Source organism: Dunckerocampus dactyliophorus, chromosome 7, assembly GCF_027744805.1.
Source record: "Dunckerocampus dactyliophorus isolate RoL2022-P2 chromosome 7, RoL_Ddac_1.1, whole genome shotgun sequence".
Classification (NCBI taxonomy): Eukaryota; Metazoa; Chordata; class Actinopteri; order Syngnathiformes; family Syngnathidae; genus Dunckerocampus; species Dunckerocampus dactyliophorus.
In genome coordinates, this window is record NC_072825.1 from 30,748,408 (window position 1) to 30,764,127 (window position 15,720).

General features: G+C 42.0%; 1 protein-coding gene across 2 annotated transcripts in view; it reads left to right on the forward strand.

Moving 5' to 3' along the window:
- sphk2 (sphingosine kinase 2) overlaps positions 1-15,720 on the forward strand; it is a 43,944-nt gene that overhangs the window by 9,282 nt on the left and 18,942 nt on the right. Inside the window, exons 2-5 of one of the 2 annotated variants that reach the window (XM_054781021.1) lie at positions 7,231-8,394; positions 14,407-14,556; positions 14,628-14,722; positions 14,809-14,924. In XM_054781021.1, the coding sequence (XP_054636996.1) occupies positions 7,932-8,394; positions 14,407-14,556; positions 14,628-14,722; positions 14,809-14,924 (824 nt within the window). In that variant the 5' untranslated portion in view covers positions 7,231-7,931. The remainder of the gene's footprint in view (positions 1-7,230; positions 8,395-14,406; positions 14,557-14,627; positions 14,723-14,808; positions 14,925-15,720) is intronic. The other variant, XM_054781020.1, reaches the window with a different exon arrangement.

Here is a 15,720-nt window from a genome sequence, read left to right on the forward strand (position 1 = left end):
CCCACCTATCACACATACACCACACACATAAATCAGTGAAATAAAATAAAATAAAATAAAATAATTAAAAAAAAATAAATAAAATAAAAATAAATAAATAAAAAGGGGCAACCCAAACCACCCTCCCACCCAGGGGAGATGGCTCCGCGGGGGCAGCTGGGCTCAGGCACCCGCGCCCCCACCAGGGGGAGAGGCCGGCCCCCACACCCCACACCGGACGGCCCCACGCGGCAGCCGAGCAGGAGGGCCCAGGGCAGTCCCCACCCCACCCCCAGAGGCAAAGGAGGCGAGGGAGAGCCAGCGCCACCAGCCGCACACGGGCCCCCCCAGCAGCAGTAGGCGCCCGGCACCCGCAGGATGCAGCACCCCATCCACCCACCACCCCGGAGGCCAACCAACGCCGCCCCCTGGGCGACCCCCCCGACCCCGCCCCCGCCCCATCACCCGACCCGGACCCCTCCCCACCCCCACCCACCAGCCCCCCCAGGCAGGCAGCCCAGCAAAGAAGACCCGGGACACCAAGCCCGCCACCGTCCGCCCCCGAGGTACCAGGCCCACCCAGCGACCAGGACCACACCCCACGCCAGATGAACGAGACCCCCAGGGGCAGAGACAGATGCCCTCACCCCCCTGAGAGTCAGGTCAGGGAATTAATTATTGGTGCCCATATAGACTGAAATTCTGACATTTGTTCTTTAGATTCAGCAGACATTCTCTCCATAGCTATATGATCTAACAAAAGATTTTTGTAAAGAGCTATGTTCAGTTTCTTCCTTGATTTCCAATTGATGAGAATGGTTTTCTTGGCGATGCTTAATGCAGTGATGAGAAGCTGTGTTTGATTTGTTTCTACATCAATTGTGGAGAGATCGCCCAGCAGGCATAGTAAAGGAGAGGTAGGAATGGAGAACCCAAGTGCCAAAGATAGGTACTCACACACTCCGTGCCAAAAATTTTTAATGGGAGCACAGGTCCACATGGAGTGTAAGTAGTCATCTATTCTATGGTCTGAGCAGTGTGTACAGATGTTAGAGTCAGTTAAGCCCATTCTAAACATTCTATGTCCTGTGTAGTGTACTCTATGAAGGATTTTAAACTGAATCAGCTGTAGGTTGGGATTATTGATTAACCGGGAAGCATTAAGACATATTTGCTTCCAAAATTCAGGGTCACAGCTTGTAGATAAATCTGAGCTCCATTTGGAGATTGGTACTCCAATTGTGTTGTCATTTTTTGAAAGTAGAATATATAATTTAGATAATGTTTTAGGGGCAGATATTTTTAAAAATTGGTCAATAGTGGTATTGCTTTCCCATGATATGGTCCTGAAACTTGCTTTAATTATGGATTTAATTTGTATGTATTCAAGAAATTTGTTATGATTTATTCCATACTGTGTAACAAGGTCGTTAAATGAGATAAAGTTGTTTCCTATAATTATATTTTTCATACAACTTATTCCTTTTTCGTGCCATGTTGGGAAATTTAATGGTTTCTTTTTAAGCAAGATGTCAGGATTATTCCAGACGGGAGTGTATTGGCAAGGAGTGAGCGAGAATTTTGTTATTTTTAAAAATTCCCACCAAGCTGTCAGAGTGTTGCTTATATTTATACTTTTAAAACAATTATTTTTTCGGAGGATTTGGCTAATGAAGGGCAGGTTACAAATTGGGATTTCGTGGCTAAGTGATTGTTCTATGTCTAGCCATAAATAATCCAATGGGTTAGGGTTGATCCATTTTAAGATATACTGTAACCTGTTTGCAAGGAAGTAGTTGGAGAAGTTTGGGAGTTCTAAGCCCCCATATTCTTTAGATTTTTGTAATGTTTTGAGACTTATTCGTGCTGGCTTATTTTTCCAAAGAAATTTATTTATATATGAGTCTAATGACTTGAACCAAATTATAGATGGTTTAGTGGGGATCATGGAAAATAGATAATTAACCTTTGGTAAAATCATCATTTTCACGGTGGATACTCTGCCTGTAAGTGAGATGGGCAAGGTTCTCCAACGTGCAAGATCATCCTCTATTGACTTCAATAGTGGAGTATAATTCAAGCGGATCAGGTCTGACAGGTTGGAGGAAATGTTAATACCCAAATACTTAATGTTCCCTGAACACAGTGGTATAGAGGGGGTGCTCTGGAAACCAAAGTTAATGGGCAGTACTGTGGATTTAGACCAGTTAATGGAGTAATCTGAGAAGGTGCTATAATTGTTAATGAGTGAGATAGATTCGTGAAGTGAAGAATGTGAATTATCCAGGAAGAGTAATACATCATCAGCATAAAGACTTATCTTATGATGAACATTTGTGGTGTGGATCCCTTTAATATTTATATGTTGTCGAATTGCAGCTGCAAGAGGTTCGATAAAGATAGCAAATAGTGAGGGAGAGAGTGGACACCCTTGCCTAGTACCTCTTTGTAAAGTAAATTCTGGAGAGATGTGATTGTTGGTCCGAACAGAGGCCTTCGGGGTGTTGTATAGTATTTTAATCCATGTTCTGAATGAGTCTCCAAAGCCAAATTTATGTAGTGTTGCAAAGAGAAATTTCCAGTTTACTCTGTCAAATGCTTTTTCAGCATCCAATGAGACAATTGTGGTTTCTAAATTATGGATGATAGAGTAATCAATCAGATTGATTAGACGGCGTACATTGCTAGTTGAGTTTCTCCCCTTAATAAATCCTGATTGATCAGGGTGTATTATATGAGGGGTAACTTTTTCCAGCCTTATAGCTAACGCTTTGCATATTATTTTAAGATCTGCATTAATCAGTGAAATTGGACGATAACTGGAAGGTAGTGTTGGGTCCTTATCCGGTTTCAGCAGGAGACTGATTGTAGCTGAGTTCATGGTTGGAGGCAAGCATGAACTGTCTTTAATTTCCAAAACCATTCTAAGAAATATTGGAGATAGTAATGGCCAGAATGTTTTATAAAACTCGGCAGGGAAACCGTCAGGTCCTGGTGCTTTATTATTCGGCAACCGGTGTAGAGCGTTATGGAGTTCTATGAATGAAATGGGTACATCTAAGTTGGTCACCTGTTCGTCATTTAATTTTGGTAATTCTATGTTGTTGAGAAATGTTTCGATATCTGGGAGAGATGGTTTAATCTGAGGTGTATATAGATTTTTATAAAAGCTCCTAAAGACAGAATTAATTTCTTCCGGGAGGTGAGTGATGTGACCTCCTGAGTTTCTAATGGAGGAGATAGAGCTTTTTTCTTTATTGACTTTTAGCTGGTTAGCTAAGTATTTTCCGTGTTTATTGCCATGCTCAAACTTTTCCAAACGTAGTCTCTGCAGTTGGAACTGAATTTTCTTGTCAGTAATTTCTTTTAAGTCTAGTTTCAGTTTCCTTAGGTTACTTAGGATATGCTCATCCTTTGAGTCAGCATGAGCGGTTTCGAGGAGTTGGATTTTTTTCTCCAACTCTGATTCTAGTAATCTCTCTTTCTTTTTCTTATATGATGAATATGAAATGGTTTTTCCGCGCATTACTGCTTTTGCTGCCTCCCACAGAATACTAGCCGAAACACCGGGTTGGTCATTGAAGTCTAAAAACATTGTCCACTCTCTTTCAAAGTATTTTAGGAAGTCTGAGTCTTTTAGTAATGATGTATTTAATCTCCAGCATCTAGTAGGAGTGCTCATTGTTTGGTTAGTGAGAAAAAGAGAGACTGGGGCGTGGTCACTAATGGTGATAGGGTGTATGTGAATGTTTGAGATGTCTGATATGACTGAGTTGCTTGTCAAAAAGTAGTCAATACGAGAGTAGGTGTGGTGCACTGGTGAGAAATAGGTATATTCCCTGTGAGTAGGGTGATAAGAGCGCCAAGCATCACAAAGACCAAAATCATTCATGTATTTCTTCAGTGTCGATGTTGATTGAGACTCACGATGTCTCCCAGCTGGGCAAGACCTGTCCACTTCTGGGTTAAATACTAAGTTGAGGTCCCCTCCCAAGATCATATTTGTATCCAAATGTGCAGAGAGAGAAGAAAAGAAGGCATGAAAGAAGGAGGGGTCGTCAACATTCGGACCATATATGTTGGCAATGCAGAAATGTACATTATCAACAGATATGTTCATAATTATATATCTCCCTTCTGTGTCTGTAATAGTGTTGTGGAGTGTAAAATTCACCCTCCTGTTAATTAAAATAGCTACCCCTCTCTGTTTGGAGTTGTAACTTGCTAAATATGTGTGTGGGAACTGTGGTGAGTGAAGTGTATGGACAGCTGACTTGGACATGTGAGTCTCTTGTAATAAGACAATGTCTGCTTGGGTGTTTTTCAAATGATTAAAAATTTTTTGTCTTTTTTCTATCGACCCAACTCCCCTGACATTCCAAGTGACAAACTGTAGTGAGTTCATCCTACACTAGCTTTTGGTGATGTGTGTGTAAACAAGATCAAATGCAAAGTATGTGTACCTGGAAGTAAAATTAATGGGAGTATATACAGTACATAATGTATGCTTAATTTGTACATAGGCAAAGTGTAACATAGTAATCCTGAATGAACTAAGACAACTAAAGTGAGGACGTGATGTGGGTTTATGCATAAGTGAGATGAGCGTGCTTGTGAGTAGTTGTGATATCCGTATCAATAGTGGAATATGATGTGTATGTGTAGAAGAATGCGTGCACGTGTGTGTATTTGTGTGAATAGCTTGAATTTGGTTGGGATTGGACTTTGAGGGTGTATGATGTCACTGTGAGGAGATGCTGATTGAAGGAGACAGCTGGCAGACAAGAGGATATGTGACAATATGAGGAGGGGAGAAAACGTGAGACAGAGGGGGGAATAGAAGAGGAAGAAATAGAAGAAGAAAAAAAAGGACAAAAAAAGAAGAAAGGCTGTGCATACATACAGTGGGATAGAGAGAGAAAAAAAAACGGGGGGGAGGGGTAAAGTGGAAGCAGACAGTAACATTGTAAACGCTACAAGTGTGCGCGCTGCGAGATAGAAAGAAAAGTTACCTGGTTGAGATAGATCATTAGTTACCATATCAATACAGCCACGGTGTTACTTCCCGGTCGCGGTAAAGTTGTCCATTAACGAAGAGTTTATCCACCGTGATGACAGCTCGGCATCCCTCGTTGATGAACTTCCTCCGAACAGGGAACAAGGTCTCGAAATAATGTTGACAATAAAATCGTGTATCAAGTATTTGTAGGACCGTTATCGTCCAGCAAAGTTTGTTATCCAGGTGTTATAAAGGTGTTATGGTTTTCATTTGCTTTGTAGTTGAGATGACGTAACTAGGCAACTGTTCAGTATCGGCCGATTTCCATGGAAAAGCGCGTGATCGGCATATGCCGATGAATGCCTTTCAACGCCGATCACAAAAGGCGATCACCTGTAGCTCGTACTATTGCAGCACGCAGCCTATAGCAAGCGTCCCCCGCCCACTTTCCTTCACCCTGAGCAGGCGTGCCAAACTCAAAACAAACATGCTCAAACTTACCCGCCGTTTGAGTTATATACATTTTGCACCCCGCAAAAACATGCCACGAAAAATGTCAGCAGGGTAGCGCGTTAAAAAGCTTTAATTTAATACAGATAGGCCTGTCATGATAAAAAATGTTGCTGGTCAACAACTGTGGTACAAATTATTGTCGATAATCGATGTTATCGGCAGCATTTTTGGGGAATTATTTTCATTGTCATGAGAGGTGTAATTCACATTTGAACCACGAGATGATACTCCAGTATAGTGTACGTTTGTGAGCCACATTAGCTTGACACAGAAGTTGCCTGCATGTATGTGATATATGCCATATAACCGTATTGAATGGTTGCATTTCTTTTGCAATGTAGCAAGCAACATTGTCTGTGAGCGCGCACCGTTTTGCGCTGTTTTGTTTACATTTGCCAACCAAAGCATTGACTGTCGGAACGAAGGCTTCGCTGCCCAAGCACCTCAATCGGCAATTTTTTTTTCCCAGTTGAGAAAACTGTCCGTGTCCGTCGTTGGAGTTCATTCTCTCCCCTTGTTTACCCTGTTCAAAACCGAAATATTCCCACAATGGGGGCTGTCGACTGTGGTATTCGCCTCAGAAACCATGGCTTCTGTGCCTTCATTCATGTTGGCGTGTGCTGCCTCAGGAAGATAACTGCTAACCCTCTGTATCCACTCACTAGTAGCCCCGCCTCCACAGAGAGGCTGAATGACATGAGGGTTCATTCTCTCCGTTCATTCCACGATAGTACCAATGCACACAGACACATGCAGAGTGAACCCTCTTGTCACCAGCCTGTGTGGTACAGAGAGACGAGCAGATAACACACACGCATACACGCGCATGTCAATTTATCTGGGGCGTCATAATTATCGACCTGTTTTTTTTATTGTTTGATTAATCCATTTATCGATTATGGCGACAGGCCTAAATACGGCTTTTGAAGAACGAACAGTTGACGGAGTATGGTGAGTTTTGGAGTCTCACGATGTGATCATCAGTCAAACGACAGCTGATGTAGCCAAAACGCTGGACAACACTCGCCCGTATGTGCGCGACAGTCACACGTCTAAAGCAAACAACCTGAAAAATAATTGAATTCATCAGACTAGCTGAGCAGGCGCCCTCAGCGGTGGAAGACGCCGGGTTTGTCTCACTTGGAGCCCCGCTGCATGATGCAGACAGGGTCTATTTTTTGGTTTTTGGTTATGATTGTGATTTTGGAGTGGAATTTTTTTCTAAAAGAGACTGAGCGTCCTTTATATTTTCATTGAGGGTTTTTTTGTCTTTTTTTTTTGTTTAATGTATTACATTGTTTAAGTTATTTAAAGGCTCTTGACATTATAATGTTAAATAGTCTTGAGAAATTAAAGTTTATTACTTTTGATAGGATGTACTCTCATTATTATGCCATATAATTCATGAAAAAACGGTCTCAAAAAATGTTGCCAATAATATCGATTATCGCCAATAATTTGTAGGACAGTTACCGTCCGGCAAAATTTGTTACTTGCCATTGTCACTTACATGAATTATTGATCGTTTATGAGACGTTTGTTCCTTTCAGCGTGCTTCTCTGTCTCAGCACGAAACCATTCTTTATAGGAAGATGATAGCTTTTGAAGTGAAACAATTTGATTGGCTTGTGTTAGGCGACAGATAATGAATTGTCATCTAAGTGAATTGGAGGGAACAAATTCCAGTTGCATGACAGATAAGACGGTACTTAAAAAACACCAACATTGTTTTCATGCAGGAGAAGAGACCTCCGGGAGGGAACGTGACACTTGGATTTTGACCATGACATGAACAAAAGGAGCCACCTGGAACTGTCTGCTTGGTGTTTTTTTTCTTTGTTTTTCAATTTTTTTTATTTGGTCTGGTTTTCACCTGTCAGTCTGCTGTCAGCCACTCCTGTTGTTATTATTTCTGACCAACAATCATGTTGTCCAGCACATAGCATGCAGCATGTGCGTTTATTGAATGACGTTTTTCTTGCCCTCTTGTTTAAGCAAGGTGTGGTTTAGTTGAGTGTTATTTGATCAGTGTATGTCATTATTTAAAGAGTTCTATTTGCTGCTAGGTTTCCTTATTCTAATGCGCACTTAGCATGCAGCTTGTACAAAAAAACCCAACCCTGTGCGTTAATTTAATGACATTTTCCTAGCCTCTCTCATGCTTAACTTGTGTAATTATTTCAAGGGTATTTGCTGCGAGGTTGCCTTATTCTTACACTATTGTGACAGGCTGCTTTTAAGTTTTTTTTATGTAAACGATGTAGAGTAAAGTGTATAGAAGTGTCCTTGGCGGACTAGACTGCACACTGGATGGACTAGCACACTACCCACTGGAAACTCCTGATATTCTTCCCAAATGAAGATGGATGCTCATTTTTGCCTTTGGTAATATTTGTTGACAAGCTCAGTGTAGACTTTTTTTTTTTTTTTTTTTGCAAGGATGCGCTCCCCAGAACCGTCCTCCTTCCCCCTATCAGAAGCCCTTCTTCACGGCCAGTTTGCCAGCTGGGGAAGCGGCAGCAACAGCAACAACAACAGCTGCCCCAACAGCCCCGGTGGTCCTGGGGGGCTTTCCCCCTCGGCCTCCCCGACGCCGGCTCCGGCCTCCAACTACGCCCTGACTCTGACCCACGTCCACATCCACATTCAGCGCCTGTCACCACGACCGGGCAAGGAGACCCGTCTCCTGCTGCCCCTGTCGGAGCTGGTGGGATGCAGCTGCCCCCGAGCCCCCGCGCCCCCTCTCCTGGTCCTCTACTGGTACCCGCCGGGGAAAAGGCGTAAAGGGGTGTCACGGCGCAGGCAGGTGAGGGCCTACCTGGCTGAGAGCAGACCAGAGGCGGAGAGATGGTCGGCGGCTGTGCAGTGTTTACTTGGAGGTGTGCCGGTCACTGCCGAAACAGGTGAGCATGATCACTTCAACGTCCACCTTGTTGATCATTTTATCACTGCAAGATACGCTAGATTTGTATACCTTTGTCCTCCATTACCCTAGAGAGTTCACAGTACAATACATTTATTGGTTTTGCAGCTCATTTTTACTGCTCGATGTATCAGTATGAGTTCAGCAGCCCTCTCAAATGCATAGAATAATGTACACTAAAATGCAAGCATGTTCATTTTCTTAGTCGATTAAGTTGAAGCTTGTTGTTTCAATTAATGGCGTAATCGGTTAGGCCATAGATGGACCAAATTAACCTACAGTTAGTGGTTGGGTCCGCAACATATCAGACAAGAGGCAAAAATGCCCATCACTGTTTTCCAAAATCAAAATTGACGTGTGAATATGTTGTTTTGGCTAAAACACAAAGTTAATATGTCTGCTTTCATGGACTTTCATGGACATATACAGTACATGTGTATGTATGTAAATATGAGTTTGGTGCAGTAGTAATATTAAACCAGGATAATTAATGAAAAAAACAATAATAAAAGTGATATAATAATACGTAATGATAAATGTTATTTACCTTTGAAGAGGAGTGGTCGAGCATACGTCGTTGTGGAGGAGGAGGAGGAGTTATTGAAAAAAAGGACAAATGGTGGTGGTGGTTAGACTCTTCTAAAAGAGGTAGTGTTCTGTGGGTGGTGTAGAATTAAGCAGGCCTATTAACTCTTCATAAACTTTAATCACACGCTCTGTCCGGGTTGTATCATACAGCTAGCTACAATTTAGCTTTTTCTCCCCAGCGTCTTACTCAACCTGTTGGTCCCATTAGCAGTGTCACAGTGCCCTCTACTGGTCAAGTATGTACAGTAGCAGTATAAATACTGATGGAGCGACTAGAAGGCAAAATAAAATAAAATATAGACCAGTCGGCTTGTGTTCGTATCCGCGAATGTTCGCAAGTCGGACGTTCATAAGTTGGGGACCTAGTTTACTTTCTTTTTTTAAATCATCACCTTCTTATCCAGATCACACCAGACCAGAACAAGTTTACATGGTTTGCACGGATCGTCTTTGACGATGGCTTTGTGTAAAGCCAAAACACAGGTCGTCCCTCATTGGTGGCCAAAAACAAAACCCTACGGGGTTGGTGCAAATAAAGTAAATTTACCAATGAGTGACTAACTTCATTGTTATCCACTTTTTAAGCGTTTAAACTTTTTTATAGTCGCTGGCACAAATTTAAACCACAAATTAAAACAAATGAATTGTATTTGGACCAAACAGCACAAACGAAGATGAAAAGAATGAGACGATTTTTGTTTCATTTGAAGAATGCCGGGTGGGGATGACTTCATCACCTTATTATCTACAGCACAAGAGTTAATTTTAATTGCACAAAACATTAATTTTAAATGCACAAAACAGCACAAACAAAGCGGGAAAAATACGGGACTAGTTTGTATTCTGAGCATGATGGGGGCTGATTATGTAATAGCCCAAAAACTTAGCCGTTAATATCTTAAAAACAAAAGCAGCACAAACATTCATTTTAACTGCACAAAACAGCACAAACGTAGCACTAAAAAATTTGACTATTTTGGTTTCATTCTGAGCATGTCGGAGGCTGGATGAACTTTAGTTGACCTACAAAATAAACTAATAACTCAAAAATGAAAGCAGCACAAACGTCCATTTTAACTGCACAAAACAGCACAAATGTAGCACTAAAAAATTTGAATATTTTGGTTTCATTCTGAGCATGTCGGAGGCTGGGTGAACTTTAGTTGACCTACAAAATAAACTAATAACTCAAAAATGACAGCAGCACAAACGTCCATTTTAACTGCACAAAACAGCACAAACGTAGCACTAAAAAATTTGAATATTTTGGTTTCATTCTGAGCATGTCGGAGGCTGGGTGAATTTTAGTTGACCTACAAAATAAACTAATAACTCAAAAATGAAAGCAGCACAAACGTTCATTTTAACTGCACAAAACAGCACAAACGTAGCACTAAAAAATGAGACTTTGAATGGAGTTTTTAATGGGCTGGGGGGCCACCATCACTCAGGTCAACACAATGCGCATTCATAGGCTGTTAAAAAAAAAACGTGCAAAATTGCACGTTAAAAAAATCAGTGAAAGAGCAAGCCCGCGAAAGGTGAACGGCAATGTAGCAAGGGAATACTGTATCTTAAAATAATAGATTTCCAGTCAGCAAAAATGGCAAGTTAAACTATTAAAATTGTATTATTCCGCTAAATGCTAACAATTGCTAAAGTTTATAGTTAATGTGACAAAAGGAGTGAAAGGTAATTCCATTCTGAAGGTGTTTTGCTTTGTGTGCTGTTTGATTGATGTGTCCTTTGTAAAGGCTTGCTAAATATAGCTTCATGTCGTAGTGACCAGGAGATCCATGCTTTTAAGTCCCTCAGGCACTCAAAGACATGTTGAGAAAGGAGCTGTGAAATATTCTTTTGCAGTCTGTCTTTCATGCTATCGCATGCAGTGAAATGTGGTGCTGCCATTTTCCCAGTTAACCTCTATACATCAGCCACTTCACCAGCGTCTGACCTCTTTTCCTGTCTCCTTCCTCCCTTTGCCCCTTTAATGTGTCTAATCTCTCTCCTTTTGTTTCCTGACCTCCACTATAACCTCACCGTCTCTTCATGTGTTGCAGCAAAGACTCTTGTCCTCACTTGAACCTGCTGTGTTTGTTTCATACATCACCTTAGATCACACCGTCCTCGTTTTTTCCCCGAGAGTTTTTGTTAGTTTGTGCCCGAGGGATAGTAAATTGCTCTTACATAATCCCGTATTATCTGAGAGTGCGGATCAGGTGGATGGATTGATGGGGAGGTGGAGCCACACTCGCTATTTGTGGATTTTATTAATGTAACACTAGTCCTGTCACGATAACAAATTTTGCTGGTCGAACATGTCATCGTCGATAATATCGACATTTTTAGACCATTTTTTTCATTGTCCTGAGAGGTGTAATTCACATTGGAACCACTAGATGGTACTCAAGTATAGTGTACCTGTTCCTTGTCAGCCACATGCTTGACACAGAAGTTGCCTGTCTAGACCCTGTCTCTGCTAACAAAAAAAACACTGCAATAAAAAACACACACAGTTATGTAATGTGTCGTTAAGGGGGTCATATTTGAGCTGGACCACATGTCTGTAGTGGCAGAGTAAAATGCAATGTTGCTGATTGTCGTCATCTTTCACTTGGTTATATAGTTCAGAAATTGCTATTTGTGACATGTACATGTACGTTCTCCCAGGCAATTTGGACTGGCTGTCAAACATTTCTAACATTTCCCGAAATGTTGGCTTTTCAACCGTATTGTAAGATTGCATTTCTTTTGCAATGTAGCGAGCGACACTTGTCTGTGAGCACGCACCATTTTATATTTACCGGGACGAAGGCTCTGCTGCACGTCCATACTATGGCTTTTGTGCCTTCATTCATATTAGCGTTTGCATGCTAACTGCTAGCACTCTGTCTGTGTATCATGAGTAGCCCCCGCCTCCACGTACTGGGACAAAGAGGCTGACACGAGGGTTCACCCTCTCCTTTCATTCCACTACAGAACCAATGTGCACAGACACATGCAGAGTGAACCCTCTTGTCATCCAGCCTGTGTGGTACCGCCGGACGAGGAAAAGGAACAGGCCTACGTATACGCACATGTCAGTTTATCAAGGATTTTTTAATTGTTTGATTAATCGATTTATCAATTATTGTGACAGGCCTACGTAATAAAGTCATCCCTCCTACATTGTGGTTCGAATATCGCTCCCTCACCCTATCAGGGTTTTTTTTTTCTTTCAGAAATTAATGAATAGATGATGGCTGTTTCGTGGTTGACTGTGGCCTATTATTCCAAAATATTGCAATACAAGTTATATGTACAGTAGTATTCTGGCCATTAGGTATTAGTCATGACACAAAACATTGAGGAGACATGACATTACATCACATTACGGTCACGCTGCGTGTGTCCGACGTGATAAAAGTGAAACGAGGTTCTAACTCCTACTCCGTGTAATAGTGGTAATTTTTTGGCTTTTTATTTTGTCTTTCTTCCCCATCCCGTTTGAAAGCCTTTCACAAGTTTAGAATAAATTGGCGCCTAACTAACTAACTAACTCCTACGTCACTCAAGAACACGCTAAAGACATAAAATACAGTCATCAAAAGAAGTAGTACAAGAATGAAAAGGGAATAAGATATTACTTTAATCCCTGCACGTTGTCTTGCAAGACTTTCTAACTTCTTATAGGAAAGTATTGTCCCAAACTAGTCTGGAAAGCAAAGCTCTTCTCCTCCCACATCTCCTTGTAGCAGCACACGGACTCCATGACCCCTCCAGCATTCACTAACATGCAGGCATCTTTATCCCTAATGATGGTCGTGCAAGTCAAGGGGTTGGGAGCCAAAGAGTGGTGGCGTCTCTCCTCTCTCTGAGCTTTTCATGATGTTCATTTTCACTTCCATGGTGATGGCTTTCCTTTTCTTTGCCGCGCTGTCACTCGGGAGAAATAATGAGATGTACAAAGAAGTTAATGAGCGATGTTACCCACCCTAAGCACAAGCAAGCTTGAGGCACACACTGGATCCTTGCTGTGGCGTGTATTCTTCCTCCATGCGCCCTGTAGCTATTTATCGAGCGGGTCTCGTGTTTACGGACCAAAATTCCGTTTTCAATTTATTTATAGGAGTTTGTTTGTAACCATGAAACACAGAGGAGTAAACCGAGGGGCACCTGTAGTGTATATTGGTGTATATGTTAGTGTAAGTAATGTAATGTAATGTAATGTAAGTAGTGTAAGTAATGTGTACTCTTTAAATAAAAGCTATGTTATTGTATTAACCTATTTTTCTCCTAGAAAACAGTCTGAAGAGGGCAGCTTGTCTTATGTTTGGGGTCTAGAGATTTATAGTACAGTAGTCCCTCGCCACTTTGAATTTCTCAGCTTCACTCTATCACGGTTTAAAAAAAATATATATTAATGAATAAATTATCGCTGTTGAGTATGAGTATTAAAAATGGGCTTATTGGAGCAAATTTTTCGTACTTTTTTGCCTAAATGAAGCATAAAAATAGCTCAATGAATATATTACATATACGGCCGTCCCTCACAATATCGCGGCTCGAAGATCGCTCCCTCACTTTATCATGTTTTTTTTCCAAAAATGATAAATCATTAAATGATAGCTGTCTCGTGGTTGACTATGGCCTATTATTATTTGTCATAAAATCTAGACAGACAAGTTATATGTAGTATTCACTAGCAGTCACTAGGCGTCAGTAATGTTATGAGACATGACGTTAGATTAGAGAGTGGCTAGCTTGCTATGCTAGCAGCGGCTGTTATGTCCCTGCAGTGATTCTGTACTCAGTGGCGTAGTCTCCGGCCAACCCACTGGCCATCTAGACATTTCAGGTATCAACTTTCCACCGCTACGTGAGTGGTGGTCTCACCTTGGCCACCCCAAGGAAACATTTCTCGCTGCCCGTAGTCTGCGCAATGTGATACAAAGAATAATAGGAGTGTAAAAGTGACTATTGGGGTGTATTTCATATGTACATTGGTCTAGCAATGTTAAAACACGTATTCACACACAACAGTGACCTGGCAACGCAGAAACTGTGTGTCGAAGGTTGTTGGCGAACACCAGGAGGAGTTACTATGCTAATTTTAAGTTAATGGTGATGAGCTACGAAAATCAAAGGGAGTCTTTGACTTTGTTTAAAAAAATATTTTCATGAAAAAGTGGTCTTATATGCGGGTCAGTAGGATCATTGAGGAGTTAAAATGAACTGCATTGTTTTTTTTCCCTAGTAAAAAGTGTCTGATTCAGCACTGGGCTATGTGAAGTAGTGTAAATCCAGAGAGGTGGAATAAAGGGTACTGTTGAGTGGGTTGAGCAGCGCCAATTTTACCTTACATCCCAGTTGGCTTGCTTTGAAGCAAACTAATGAACGCTCTCCTCTTTTTCTCTTATTGAAGAATTTTCCAGAAGCCTCCTTCCTCGTCCCAGGCGACTGCTGTTGCTGGTCAATCCGTTCAGCGGGAGAGGACAGGCCATGCAGTGGTGTCAAACGCACATCCTGCCAATGATCAGAGAGGCCAACATCAGCTACAACCTGATACAGACAGGTAGCAGCATATCACACCAACATATCATTTATATTCAACATGTTTTCCACCGGGATCTGATCTGCCTTTAGAGCGCCAGAACCACGCCAGAGAGCTTATCAGGGAGATATCTCTCCCGGAGTGGGACGGTGTCGTCATCATTTCTGGAGATGGACTCCTGCACGAGGTTGGAAAGATGCTTGATAGCTCGGGTGAAAGGTAATGGTGTTACCACTTAGATTCTGATACAATGTTGTGCGCTGAACCCTGCAGGTGATAAACGGGCTCATGGAGCGTCCAGATTGGGAACAGGCAATAAAAACACCTGTTGGCATTCTGCCCTGCGGCTCTGGCAACGCGCTGGCGGGTTCCATCAACCACAATGCGGGGTAGGAACCACTTTTCATCACCTGAAATCAACTCTCAGTTTTTAAAATCAGCAAAATAATTTGCCAACAGAACACGAAAATGTACTGTATTGACGAGGTGCGCACGATAATTATCTGGCATCATACCAATAACATGAAAAATAGCTCAGATAAGGGGAGATTACCAGTACGGGAATGTGCAAAAGGTTTTCCAGAGACCTCCGAGCATCACACCGGCCCCTCTGAGTGTGTGCCCGAATACAGTGCACCTTGCTGGGCCACGACAGGTGGTTCCTCTTGCTCTATACTCTGGTTCTCCTGACCTCCGTAGCGGCGCACCGGCTGCTTGGAGCATGTGCCCAAATACAGTGCACCTTGCTGGGCCACGCCAAGTGCCTCCTTCCGCTCTATACTCTGGTTCTCCTGATAGTAGTGATGTGGTAGTAGTAGTCATGTCACGATATTAGGACAAATCAGCAGGTACAGTTGGTCAAATCCTCATTCGTTGCCATCCTTCTTACCTCCAGGTGTGCACAAACTACACTTGCATCTCAATTTTTAAAAAGTAGGTAGGAAAAAGTTCTCAGTTATAGGTATCATATTGGTCTTGAGAAACCGAAAGTTATCGGTTTGAAAAAAAAAGATCTAGTATTGACCCAAATATAAGACAACCCCTCGTCTTCAAGACAGAATTCACCTTTTTTGAAATCATGTTGTCAGTGTCAGTGAAATAACAGGTAGAGTACAATGAAAACGCGTGACAGGGAGAAAAGCTCTGACTCGCTTTGCACCGCCTGTTGGTTTGGATGTCCACACG